The sequence below is a fragment of the Penicillium crustosum genome (assembly GCF_028827405.1).
Source record: "Penicillium crustosum strain IBT 35664 chromosome Unknown utg000003l_segment0_segment0, whole genome shotgun sequence".
Lineage (NCBI taxonomy): Eukaryota > Fungi > Ascomycota > Eurotiomycetes > Eurotiales > Aspergillaceae > Penicillium > Penicillium crustosum.
The window spans coordinates 5,083,073-5,095,079 of record NW_026623124.1 but is presented as its reverse complement, the minus strand read 5'-3'; the positions used below and the strand labels follow the sequence as shown (position 1 = coordinate 5,095,079).

Sequence of the window (12,007 nt, the reverse complement as noted above, 5' to 3'; positions counted from 1 at the left end):
CTCAGACTAACCGCTGGGTAACCGCTGGGTGTTATGTATATGGTTTAGTGCAAAGCGGGAAGCGGGGGCCATGGGCCGAGTTTCAAAAGCTGAGAATAGAATTCTATGTACTGTACTATCTTAATTGGAGCATACATATATGTAAGTACTTTGAATAATTTGTAATAGCTCCATTTGCCTGCTACCTAGGTACTTTGGATCTCCATTCAACGTGTTTGGTTTGAAGCTCTATGTTGAGGTCCGTGCGCTTATTTCCTAATTTCCTAATTTCCTTATTCCCTGCCACTTCCCAAGTCTGTTTCTACCAAGTACTTTTGGCCTAACAAAATTTCATTAATCCCATTAATCCCATTAATCCCGACCTATTATAATCGTGAATAATCATACTTTGTTTACTTGTTTGTTTTGTTTGCTTCCAGGGTTGAGTACAGAAGAATCTGTATGTCTTTCCCCTTAATGTCTTTAAAAAGACTACGTGCGAAAGGCTAGTAAGAGTATCGTTTTTATTCTGGACCTCTTTTTTTTCCGTCTATTTTCAACAACCTTCCTCTCTTAATCCACCATCAATATGGATCAACTTCGCACCAAATTCACCACCACACTCGATGCTCTTACGTGAAATTCACAACCCCCCAGAAAAAACCCCTGGACTTCCAACAATAGGCTTAGGTCAAGGCTCTCGTTCAACACCGATCCTCATTTTCCCATTGCTCATCGAAGTGACCGATGTTTTCACTTCCAGATTTCGCGTTCACTGACCTCATTTCAATACGACACGTGGATGCAGCGATCCGCGGGGAACACGCACCACCAACCACCCTTGCTACAGCCAATACCGTCACCGGTAACCCCATCGTGCGCTACACCAACCTACCTAGGTATTCACTCACTAGGTTTGCAATTTCATAGAGAGGCTCAGCTCTATAATTCTATGTTCCTAGATGGTGTCGAATCCCATAGTCTTTGAACTTAGTTTCCAAACCTCTCCAATCAATCCAACTAACGTTGCACGATGTATGTATGTCGACGTCCATGTAGATCTCCCCTAACAGCCCCCTTGCATCTGAAACAGCCAAAATTAGCAATAAGTAGGCCGGCATTTATCTGAGTGAAAGCCAGCCACTGCAATTTACATACATTTGCTTGCCTTCGTCACACATTCCACTCAAGCCCTCTTTAAGCGCATGAGATCCTACTCGATAGGATTTCAACTTGATAACTATGTCATCCACTATTGATCATGAATTTGGCTCTGAAATAATTGTTTCAAGCAGACTATCAAGTATGCCGACAAATCCAGATCAAAGTTTGAATGGCGACACGGATAGACTCGAGGTAGAGTCGAGTGGTACGAGAACCACTGTGGAGGATGATAGTGATCAAGACATCCCAGTTGGTACAAGGCCAATCAAAAATATCTGTTGCGTTGGCGCAGGCTATGTCGGTACGTTACGCGGGTGTATGATTCTGAGATTCTTTCTCGTAACCTACAGACTGATCACCAACAGGCGGTCCAACTGCTGCCATCGTTGCATTTAGAAACCCACATATCCGAGTCACAGTCGCTGACAAAGACGAGCGATGCATTCGAAGGTGGAACTCCCGACATCTACCTATATACGAGCCCGGGCTTGCTCAAATCGTTCGGGTTGCACGAGATGGACTCCGGGATGATCACATGACACCTATGTCACCTAAAACAGAGGTACATTCACACATAGTCGAACAGTACAAAGCGCAAGAATCGCCCGAATCGCACGACAAACAACAAGGAAAAACTGCATCCTCTCGGATGCCGAACTTGTTTTTCTCTGCCAATGTTTCGAAATGTATTCGGGAGTCGGATATTGTCATAATTGCGGTTAACACTCCAACCAAAATGCGAGGGTCAGGTGCAGGGAGCGCAACAGATATGACAGCTTTCGAGGCTGTCGCTGCAGATGTTGTGCAGCATGCAAGGAACGGATCTATTATTGTAGAGAAGTCCACAGTTCCTTGCAAAACAGCACAAATGATCCAGGAGATGGTACGTCATATCATACCATCTGACCATGAAACCACACTCAAACTTTTTATCGTCATAGATTTCTGTACGTCGGCCCGATGGGCACTTTGAGATTCTGTCCAACCCTGAATTCCTCGCGGCCGGGACTGCAATCCATGACCTGTTACACCCAGACAGAGTTATCATAGGTTCTGCAACCACAGAGGGGGGAGAGCTGCAGCAGAGGCACTCGCTGGGGTCTATGCTGCCTGGGTTGACCGGGCCCGCATCATCACTACCAACATCTGGTCATCAGAGTTGGCGAAGCTCGTGGCTAACTCTATGTTAGCCCAACGACTCAGCAGCATCAACAGTATTTCGGCAATCTGTGAGGCCACAGGGGCTGAAGTGAATGAGGTCTCTGCGTCGATTGGAATGGACTCCCGAGTTGGTGACAAATTCCTCCGCGCAGGCATTGGGTTCGGGGGTAGCTGTTTCAAAAAGGATGTCCTCAGTCTTGTATATCTTGCTGAGTCCTTGGGTCTCAAGGAAGTTGGAGCGTATTGGCGCCAGGTGGTGACCATGAATGAATATCAGCGCAACCGATTTACCAGTCGTGTCATCAAGTGCCTGAACAATACTCTGGTTGGAAAGAAGATCACTCTATTGGGGTATGCTTTCAAGAAGGACACATCGGATACCCGACAGGCACCTGCCCTGGAGATAATCAAGACATTGCTTGATGAAAACCCCGGAGAAATCGCAATATTTGACCCTTGCTGCAATCCCTATGTCATCGAAAGTGAAATCCGCCAGCTACACGGATACGGACCTCCCGCTCTCAGAGATGATGGCGGTGCCGTGAGAGTCTATTCAAATGTCTATGAAGCCTGTTCATCATCCAACGCAATACTCATTGTCACCGAGTTTGATGAGTTTCGAAATACCGAATTGGTTGCCGTTCCTCATCCATCATACCTCCCACCGGGACACCTACCCTTGAGCCAAGATATGCACGACTCATTGCAAAAAGAAGTAACTCCTGGGACAAGGGGTGTGATTAGTCCACTATATGTCACCTACGCTCAAGAGAAACTTTACATCGAGCCTAATTGTGCTGCAGATTGCCCAGACTGCCGGAGAGAAAATGATAGCGAGCTTGCTGCTGGTAAACCCAACGGCAACCTTCCCAAGAAGCAGGTTGACTGGAAGAGAATTGCGGATAACATGGCAACGCCGAAATGGTTGTTCGATGGGCGATGCATTATTGAGCGCAGGAAGATGAGCCAGTTAGGTATTCGAGTCGAGAGCATTGGCTCCGCTAGCGATATCTATTAACAGTGCGGAGAACAATGGATTCTTATGGGCTCTTTGATTTTCTCTTCTTTTCTGCTCTATCTTTCCTCTCATCGCAGACGTACCATTTAATATACACTCTCATTGGACAGTTCGCATTCTTCCATTCCACCGCCATTTACCTGGAGTATGAACCAACTAACACGCCACGTGGGTCAGCGACCAGCTTAGCCCGTAGCAGTGACCGAGGTCCCGATTTTTTGATTACATTGACAATTCCAATTATTTGCCACAGGTAGCCTTGGGGCATGCCTTTGTTCGGCAGTTACTTTATTTCAATGGCCATTCTGCCTTGTTCATGCCAAAAACAAAACGTCGGTCATTCGATAGGATTCAGGACGCATTCAAGCCCAACTCGCCATAGGAAGAAGGCATTTGGAGTGAAGTATTGCACTCCATAGGTAAATGGAAAAACTGGTTCCTCGTGGATTAGCTATGACGGAGTAGTGTCAAAAGGGTGATCATAGTTTCGGATTATATTTTTCGGTACACCAAGAAACAAAATAAACATGATCAAAGACGACAAAGTATGCAATAGATCAATCTTGGTTTTTAAACCCCCCCCCTTCTTTCGTTTCTTTAAGTTTAGAGAATGCAGCAAGACTCTGGGCGCACTGAAGCCTTTTCTGTACCAGTGCGACGACTGCCTCTTGAACCAACCAGAGAAACAGTCTCTAAAGGGAATTCTGGGGACTCTTTCCCAGATATGACTCGTATGCGGTGGCTATCCAATGTAGAAGCTAACCATATAGCACGGCTCATCCATGGAATGTCCGCAAAATCAGACTGGTATTCAGAAAGTATCGCCTCTATTCTTGCCAACTGGACGAGATTATCCGATGCCGCCCAAGCAACAACTAAGCATAGAGGAATATATCCTGCACCAATCGGCCGGTAGCAAGATGCCAGTTCGGCTTGGATTGTAATCTCATCACACAGAAAGACAGCTTCACTCACCAATGAAGCGTTCCAGGGATCAAAAACTCGAAGAAGACTGTTCAATAACACGGCCAGCGTAGAGATAATAGCATAAGCTGCTTGGATACGGCAATGTCTCGCAGCTCCGGGGGATGAGAAAGATCCAAGATCAGCTTCTGCGCATCGGTCAAGATGTTGTTTTATTTGCTGTGCATCGAGTCTCAGCTGCATGTACAACTTTACAATTTCGGCAAGGTGTGGCTCAGGGTTTTGGACAAATTTAGGAAACATGGCGAGATGTTGCAGCTCAGTGGTTGATTGCGGCTGATTGTTATGCCGCGAGGTAGATAGACGACGTTTGAAGGCTGAGGTCAGTTCCCAAAATTCCGAATCCATCTTAATGCGAGGGTTAACGATCCCTTCGAGTATCTACCCAAGCCAGTATTTGTAAGTAATTTCTCGTGACATTAGCTGGATTTGTTGAGAGCAATCGGGATCCAAACATACGATAGGCACACAAAGTGTAATGACCATCTCCATCTCAAAGGTGCTATTCCACTCGTGCAGTGCAGCAGCGCTTAGGAGATGAGCTATAGCTTCGCTGTGACTAGTGAGCGAATCATCGTGTTTTCCTAGCCAACTCTGACAAATCAGCTCATATCCCATGGAAATCGCTTTGGGGGATTAGACATCTCGACATGGTCAGGCAAAGTGGAACTTTACCTGGCAGATGATGATCAAATAGACAGCACATAGGGTGTTGGGACTTCGAGCTTCGGTTGGATTGTTCAAGCATTCTCTCAGCGCCCGCAGCGACTGTCCATAGAGAAAGAGTACGTTTGGTGGGTATGAGCCTGTGTGAAGAAACGGGGAGGCGGTTGATAAAGCTCTCACGGCTGAATCTAGGACGGTGCTGTCGCCCAATCGCCGTGGAATATCCCGCAGGAAAGGTCCATAGTAGGCTATAGCATATCGAATATCGGCCACCTGGAATGCTGCTACAAAAGCTGCTGCCATTATACTTGTATCAGTGCTAGGCACCCGTGCCGGTCCCTCAATAAACACTACTTTTTTGCCAGCAGAAAATGACCGAGGCTCTAATTGACTTTCTGCTCCGCTCTGTGTTTGCATCACTTCTAGGGATTGATTCTTGAACATATACCGCTGCCGTCCTCCCCCGACACATGTCATTTTCAGACGTGCGCATCGTGAACATGTCGGTTTGAGTTGATCACACTGATCTTTAAATTAATAAAATATGACAAGCTAGCTTTTGGGTAAGAACCAAACCTTCTTCTTCACCTTGCGACACGCATCGCAACCCCGACTAGATGGAACCCCAGGCATATTTGTGCGTCACTAGGCGAGATCGCATTTGTATTTTGGCCGGGTATAAGGTGGAGGAATGGAATATTGAAGTAGAATCATCCCCAAATAGGATAGATGGCGCGACGAGGGGATGTGACGTCATCGGTCCGTTGTCACAGCACAGCCCTGCCCAGCCAAGCCCTTAAAAGTCGAGGATGAGGCCATATGTACACATCTAATTTTGTAGGTGGAAGACACAGATTGCTTGGCAAGCAGCTGAGTTCTCGTATACGTGAGCCAATCATAGTATGTTATAGCCATACTACCTAGGTACTTTGTACATATGTAAGCATACATGGGCACCTGGGCAGTCCACCCGTAATGCAGCGCACGATCATTCCCGATTGGGAAATAGAAAAAGATAGCCATAGATTAAGATGCATAGTCTGGCAATCATTACAACTTCAAATATTACCTCAAGGGGTATAAAACAATGGAAATCTAACTATAAAAAAAAAAACTACAGCTACTCTTCCACAGTCTTGAACCTCAATTTTCACCTGGTCTTTTCATCGTCTCCTATCTCAGAGCCCGACATCAAGTGCTCCTTGCAACAATGAACCACATGGGGCTGTTTTCTGCCTTGTCTACCAATACCAAACCTTCAAATAGACAGTCTTCTGTCTCATTCTCGCTACGACCTGCGCCATGGGACTCGACAACGACTCTGGTTCACCCTTCAGAGTACCCGGCAGAGGCACCGCCTATGTACTCGATTACATCAAAATACAGTGCTCCCAATGTGGTAGTATTTCGAGGCTGGGGTGAGGGTCCATGGGACTTCATCGGTGATGCACGACTTCCAAGCCTGTCTTCCAAAATATACCTAGCATTCTACAGCCAGCCAATACAGATGCGACTAAACGAATTGTCAGGCAGCTTCACTCTCGAGTCACCTGTCACAGGTCAATTGAAATGGAAACTTGACATGTTGACGGGGAGGAATATGGACTTGCAGGATGCTACTGGTAAAAGGTTAGCCAAGCTTCGACCAGGAAAATCGGGCGAGAAGGTATTGGAGATTCTCGTATCTCACGACATTCGTTTCCTTGAGTTAGTACTGCTATCAGGATGGACTGCTCGAACTATGAACAAGTCGGTGACGGAGGCAACAGTTGAAATTCTGAGCTCTGTTGTTGGGGTTTAATAGGTATCAGGGACAACTTGTCCTATTGCACGTCATGTTGCTGTCAGATTATGGTAGTACGTGGTAATGGTAGTTTTTGTAGACGAATTTTACACACATACATTTGACAAACTGTCAGCTGTGGGTTCCAACTTTGTCTGCACCTTCCTTGTTCCCTCTCTCTCCCCCTCCCCATCTTTCTTCCTCTTCCTCTTCCTCTTCCTCGTCCTCTTCCTCGTCCTCTTCCTCGTCCTCCTTCTCCTCTTCCACCTCCACCTCTCTTCTTTCTACCTAGCATTTCCCATCTTCAACTATGGCATCCTCCATCGGCTCCGTCTCTGGGAAGGAAGGCACCCAGTCTACAGCCCTGTCGTTGACAAGCCTTGCATTTGAAGAAGTTTTCCATCAGCTGGAGGCATTCGTCGTCGGAAAAAAGGCATCTGCATCATTTGTCTGTGGAGGAATTATCCCCATTGATACAAAAGCCGTAGCTGGCCCCACATCCTCCCAGCCCATCTCAGTGTCGCCGCCAGTGAGAATTTGCTGGTATACAGATGATGACAATATCTCGCGAGTGTTAACTCTACCTCTTTATTCGAACGCTGACTCCAAATCTGCATCCGATAATTTGCATCGGTTGGTGGTGGGTTGCGATCCTGCAAGCTTTGGCAGGGGACAGGAGGATGTTATTGATCCTCGATACCGCAAATCTCGGAAGCTGGAGCCCCGTCATTTCTTTACCAGCTTTCATCCATCAGACTTCGGAATGCTTCAAATGTGGAGCAAATTCTCCTTCCAAACTTCAACACACTGTCCCAGAACTCTCTACCCTTCCGGAAACTGAGCGCCGAGTTATACAACCTGAATGTATGTTAATCAAACACCTCTTCTGCAGTAAATATTAATGTGCCTGTTAACGATAGGTTTATTCGGGACCATCTGGCCATTCCCGGCAGCATGTTGACACACCGCGATCCCAGAGCCAGATCGGCTCGCTGGTTGTTTGCTTACCCGCTCCTTTCCAAGGCGGCAACTTGATCGTTCAGAACGAGGGAAAACAGGTTGTGTTTGACTGGAGTCACCAGAGTGCATCTGCAATTCAATGTGCAGTATTCTATAGTGACTGCGGGCACGAGATCGAAACGGTCACGGAGGGCGAGCGCATTACCTTGACATACAACCTCTACGTAACCGAGCCAGTAGGGGGATCGATTCCACCAAGCTTGATTCTTGATCCAAGGAGCTTGTCCCTGCATAGCTTCTTGCGAGAACTTGTCATGGAGCCAGGCTTTATGAAAAACGGTGTGTTTGCTATATCCAGTCATTTGTCATTTGAGCAGAGAATTACCAAGCTAACTCTCCCTAGGCGGTGCTTTCGGGTTCTATTATTCTCACGCTTACCCTCATACATCCGATGAGGCTCCAATGCTACTTCCAAGGGCACTCAAGGGTGCCGACCTTGTGTTGTACTCTGTTTTCAAATCCCTTGGTATATACATTAATGTTGTTCCAGTGATTATGGAAGATGACCACAAAGGAGATGACTATGAATAGGATGAGTATGAAGAGGATGACTCCGAACAATCCGAGAAAGAGCAAGGTGCATCTGAGAAAGGTGAGCAACGCCACCCGAAATGGAATATCAGTTATCAGTCTGCTTACATATTCCAGTGCGTGTCGGAGACAAGCTACATTCATACGTTGCTACCGACATGATGACTGAAATGGGAGAGGTAAGTACAGAATATCAAAGTGATTAGTTGGAGGATCGAGTAGCTTATGTGGGATAGTCGTCGCTCCGAGCACTCGATTGGGCTTGGCCGGGCAAACACAGGCCAGAAGTCACATGGACCGGTTCTCCAACACACGAAAAGATGGCCCTCAGCCATATCGCTTACGGAAACGAACCTTCGCAAAGCACAGTCTACTCGTATGCAGCGATGATAGCCGAGATCCCACCATTCATGGAGCGACAAGGTCTCGTTGATACGTGAGCTTTGTTAGGGGTTGGCTGATCTGGAACGATTCGTGTTTGCTTTCTTTGATATGAGATATTCAGCAGCTTCGCTTCGAGCTTGCTTGGTTGGAGTTGCACTTCACTTGATATTTCCTCGTGGCTTTCGTTGTGAGATGAGGCAGGATATGCTTTTAGGTCATAATTTCAAGAAATGAAGCAAATTCCCCTATTTTTCCAGCCACGTGAGTATCTGTCACATCAGTATCGGTATTATGTCGCAATAGTCAAAGGTTATAGATAGAAAAGTCTCGTGCACAAAGTCCAACATGTGCTTTTTTTTTACCGCCTTTGTATACACCTAAGCAGACATCCATTGGAAAAGACATGACAGACAACCTTAGAAGGCCGCCTAAGTGGCCTACTATTCTTGTTGAATTAATTCAATTGATAACCGAATTTTAGTTCTTGTCTCAATTTTACTCCATTCAGACCATTCCTAGTCTTAATCTTGGCAGTGGCGAGCGATGACTACATATCTGCTACAGTCGCACCTCATTAAAATGGAAAGATCGGCGGAGAACAAATCCTTCGAAATTACCAAGGTTTACAAAAGAGAGGCCTTGGCATTTTGGATTATGTAAGGTCTGGGCTTTGTATTATATAATCTTATTTTGGGGTTCTCGGGAGTCCTAAACCGGCAGAACTTTAAGCCAGAAGGCGGGATAAAAGATTAACTCAATAGAATAAGAACGTCACGTGGGCGGTAAGATAAAAAAGAATTAAACCGAAGTTTGTAATATAGAGGGACACTAGCCTAATTGGTACGGAGTAGTCTTGGCGGGATCCATTTTAACGAAGCGTTACAGTATTCTTGTCCAATTCCCGTAATAAGGCACGCGACGAACTGGAACTGTCCAAAGAGGGAAACGGTCCTCGTGTTACATACTTCGTTGTGCGTAGCCCCTTAAGGCGTTACGATCGACATCGCTTGTTGCAGAGTGGGCCTCAAAGCTTCTTCCCATTATGTTCCTCCATGGATGAATTTAGAATTCCAAAGGATCCTATTTTTGAAAGAGGCCAGGTATTGAATTCTAAACCAGTACTTTGTACTTCGTACTCGGTACAATATCGTACCCTCGTGTTAATGGCCTTATCCGAAGGAACCGAGGCTGCAACATTAAAAACAGGGGGCCATGGGCATATCGACCTATGGGGAATTGACAACAAATCTGTTATCAGACAAGGATGCCATTCTGGTGGAGATTTTGCGTGCGTCACGCTCTAGGGCTGACTAGGGGGACTACAACATAGGGGGCCATGGCGGAAGAAATTTTACGAAATACGAATACGGAGCTTGTTTTAAATTACGAGTACCGAGTACGGAGTACGGGGGTTTTGAATGGAACTTTCCTGAAACGGACAGATTCGGTACCTATGTATGATGTAGGTACATATGTACATTATGTATATCTGATGCCGGGTATTCACATATTGTAGCACAAAGCAAAAGTAACTAGACGCCTTTCCCGTCGGCAACAACTCTATTCTAATGGAAAGGGAAGATAAAAAGGGAAGATCAAAAGGAAATACATCGACTTGGGTTGGCGCGTTTGGGAGGTAGCGTGAGAAATCAAACCCGAGGTGATGGGCACAAGCTGGCGAAGCTGTGCCATAGGTTGAGCCTTCATTATCGAGATTTAGGTATGGGGCCCCATCAGGGCGTGCTGTACAACTGAACAACTGAACTTGGTTCTTCAAGAAACATTTATGTCTTTGGTTTGGGCCAGCCATCGATGTCGCCGAACCATCGCGACCGATAGATTTCATTCCCTTTCATGATTTGATGGCGCACGCCATCGACCACGAGACTGGTATAGTTCCCTCGGAAGAGCCGCCATAGAGACTGGGTGTAGAGAAAGCTTCCATCGGGGGCGAGACTGAAACCCTTGAGGTCCGACTGCGGCAACTCCACGTATTCTCCCTGACGGCTAATGCCGTGACGATCGTTGGTGGTAACCTCGAAACCAGGCATATATTTCTCGACGACTTCATCGTATTCGGCGGTGAATTTCATTTGATCGATATCGAAGGCGTGGAGACCGATATCGTTGGAGACAAGGAGGACTCGTTCATTGGGGACGGGGACGAGATCATGGGGGCCGGCCCACCAGCTGTATCCGTGACCCCATTCGACGTCGATATCGTAATACTCGGGGAATCGGAATCGATAGGCTTCATCCACGCTGAGGAGACCCGTCTCGGCATCGAAGGGGTATCCCTGAATGACGCCGTAAGCCGGCACGGGATCGGAACCATCGGCAGCGGCATCGGTGCCGGTCGCCCACAACATCTGGCCCTGCTCATCCCAGATCAACGCGTGGATGGCCCGGAGCCCTTCGACCCGTTGCAATACGGGAGGTTCATCCACGAGGGGGAGTGCCTCACTCATGTTGTAGACCAAAATCCCGTCCCAGGGTCGCTGTCCAGTGGTTCCAACCGCAAGGCGATCACCGGGCAACGGCTCAATGGTATGGGCATTGTGTAGGACATCATTCGCTCTGTTGACGGCGAAGGTGATTTTCTTATCGGTGGAGGGTTGGTCGGGGGTATGGTTGATGACGACGATGAGAGCACTGTAGACAGCAGCGACGCTTTTACCACCTCGCATCCACTTCATATCGGTCGCATCGTTGAACCCGCTATATAAACCACTTTGAATCAGAGGCGGTAGGGGTTGAGTGACATCTTCTCGTTGCCAACTCCATTTGACGACACTATTCCGGTCATGAATTTTCAATACGGGAGGGATCGCATAATGACCGGTAATGATCTCTTGCCAGGGACCCTGTACAGGAACGCTTATACCATTTTCTGCCTTGAGTCTGGGTTGAGGCTCAATCAGAGGAACTTGAAAGGCCAGTGGCTCAAATAAGAGCGAAATCCAACCGAATAAGCTCCCTAACATGATGGGGGGGGGTATGCGACCACGGGGGAGGAAGAGGAGAAACTTGATTTATTTTTATTTTTCCGGAGAGCGGGGACCACTTTTTTTTTTCTTGGCTGGGCTTTTTTTGGGGGGGAGAGGGGCCTTGGGCTTTGGGGGGCTTGGAGAGGGGGGGCCTTACAACATAGGAGGGGGTTAAGTTTGTGTAAGTTTGGGGGCTATTTGATCTCAAGTTAACCATCTTAACTATCTTTAACCATCTTAGAAAATATCTACAGAGTACATGTAAGTGACAGGTTCGTATTTATGGAGTTACATATATGTACGGGTGTAGATCTTCAATCCAATCATAGT

The 12,007-nt window shown here is 47.0% G+C and overlaps 5 protein-coding genes across 5 annotated transcripts; 3 read left to right on the top strand and 2 right to left on the bottom strand.

Annotated features, from left to right (window-relative positions):
• Positions 1–1,221: 1,221 nt before the first annotated feature.
• N7487_009035 (uncharacterized protein) lies at positions 1,222–3,322 on the top strand (the record flags this gene model as incomplete). The annotated part of the gene is made up of 4 exons (XM_056876765.1): positions 1,222–1,444; positions 1,509–2,026; positions 2,085–2,167; positions 2,194–3,322. The coding sequence occupies 4 exons, from the start codon at positions 1,222–1,224 to the stop codon at positions 3,320–3,322; spliced, it is 1,953 nt and encodes a 650-aa protein (XP_056728953.1).
• Positions 3,323–3,925: 603 nt separating this feature from the next.
• Positions 3,926–5,275, bottom strand: N7487_009034 (uncharacterized protein; the record flags this gene model as incomplete). Its single annotated transcript, XM_056876764.1, has 3 exons — positions 3,926–4,687; positions 4,766–4,900; positions 4,982–5,275. The coding sequence occupies 3 exons, from the start codon at positions 5,273–5,275 to the stop codon at positions 3,926–3,928; spliced, it is 1,191 nt and encodes a 396-aa protein (XP_056728952.1).
• A 907-nt stretch (positions 5,276–6,182) lies between these two features.
• On the top strand, positions 6,183–6,773 carry N7487_009033 (uncharacterized protein; the record flags this gene model as incomplete). The annotated part of the gene is made up of 1 exon (XM_056876763.1): positions 6,183–6,773. One exon carries the CDS (start codon positions 6,183–6,185, stop codon positions 6,771–6,773), a length of 591 nt encoding a protein of 196 aa, XP_056728951.1.
• A 292-nt stretch (positions 6,774–7,065) lies between these two features.
• On the top strand, positions 7,066–8,306 carry N7487_009032 (uncharacterized protein; the record flags this gene model as incomplete). Its single annotated transcript, XM_056876762.1, has 4 exons — positions 7,066–7,388; positions 7,511–7,619; positions 7,676–8,054; positions 8,119–8,306. The coding sequence occupies 4 exons, from the start codon at positions 7,066–7,068 to the stop codon at positions 8,304–8,306; spliced, it is 999 nt and encodes a 332-aa protein (XP_056728950.1).
• Positions 8,307–10,474: 2,168 nt separating this feature from the next.
• Positions 10,475–11,674, bottom strand: N7487_009031 (uncharacterized protein; the record flags this gene model as incomplete). The annotated part of the gene is made up of 1 exon (XM_056876761.1): positions 10,475–11,674. The coding sequence occupies one exon, from the start codon at positions 11,672–11,674 to the stop codon at positions 10,475–10,477; it is 1,200 nt and encodes a 399-aa protein (XP_056728949.1).
• Between the last annotated feature and the right edge of the window lie 333 nt (positions 11,675–12,007).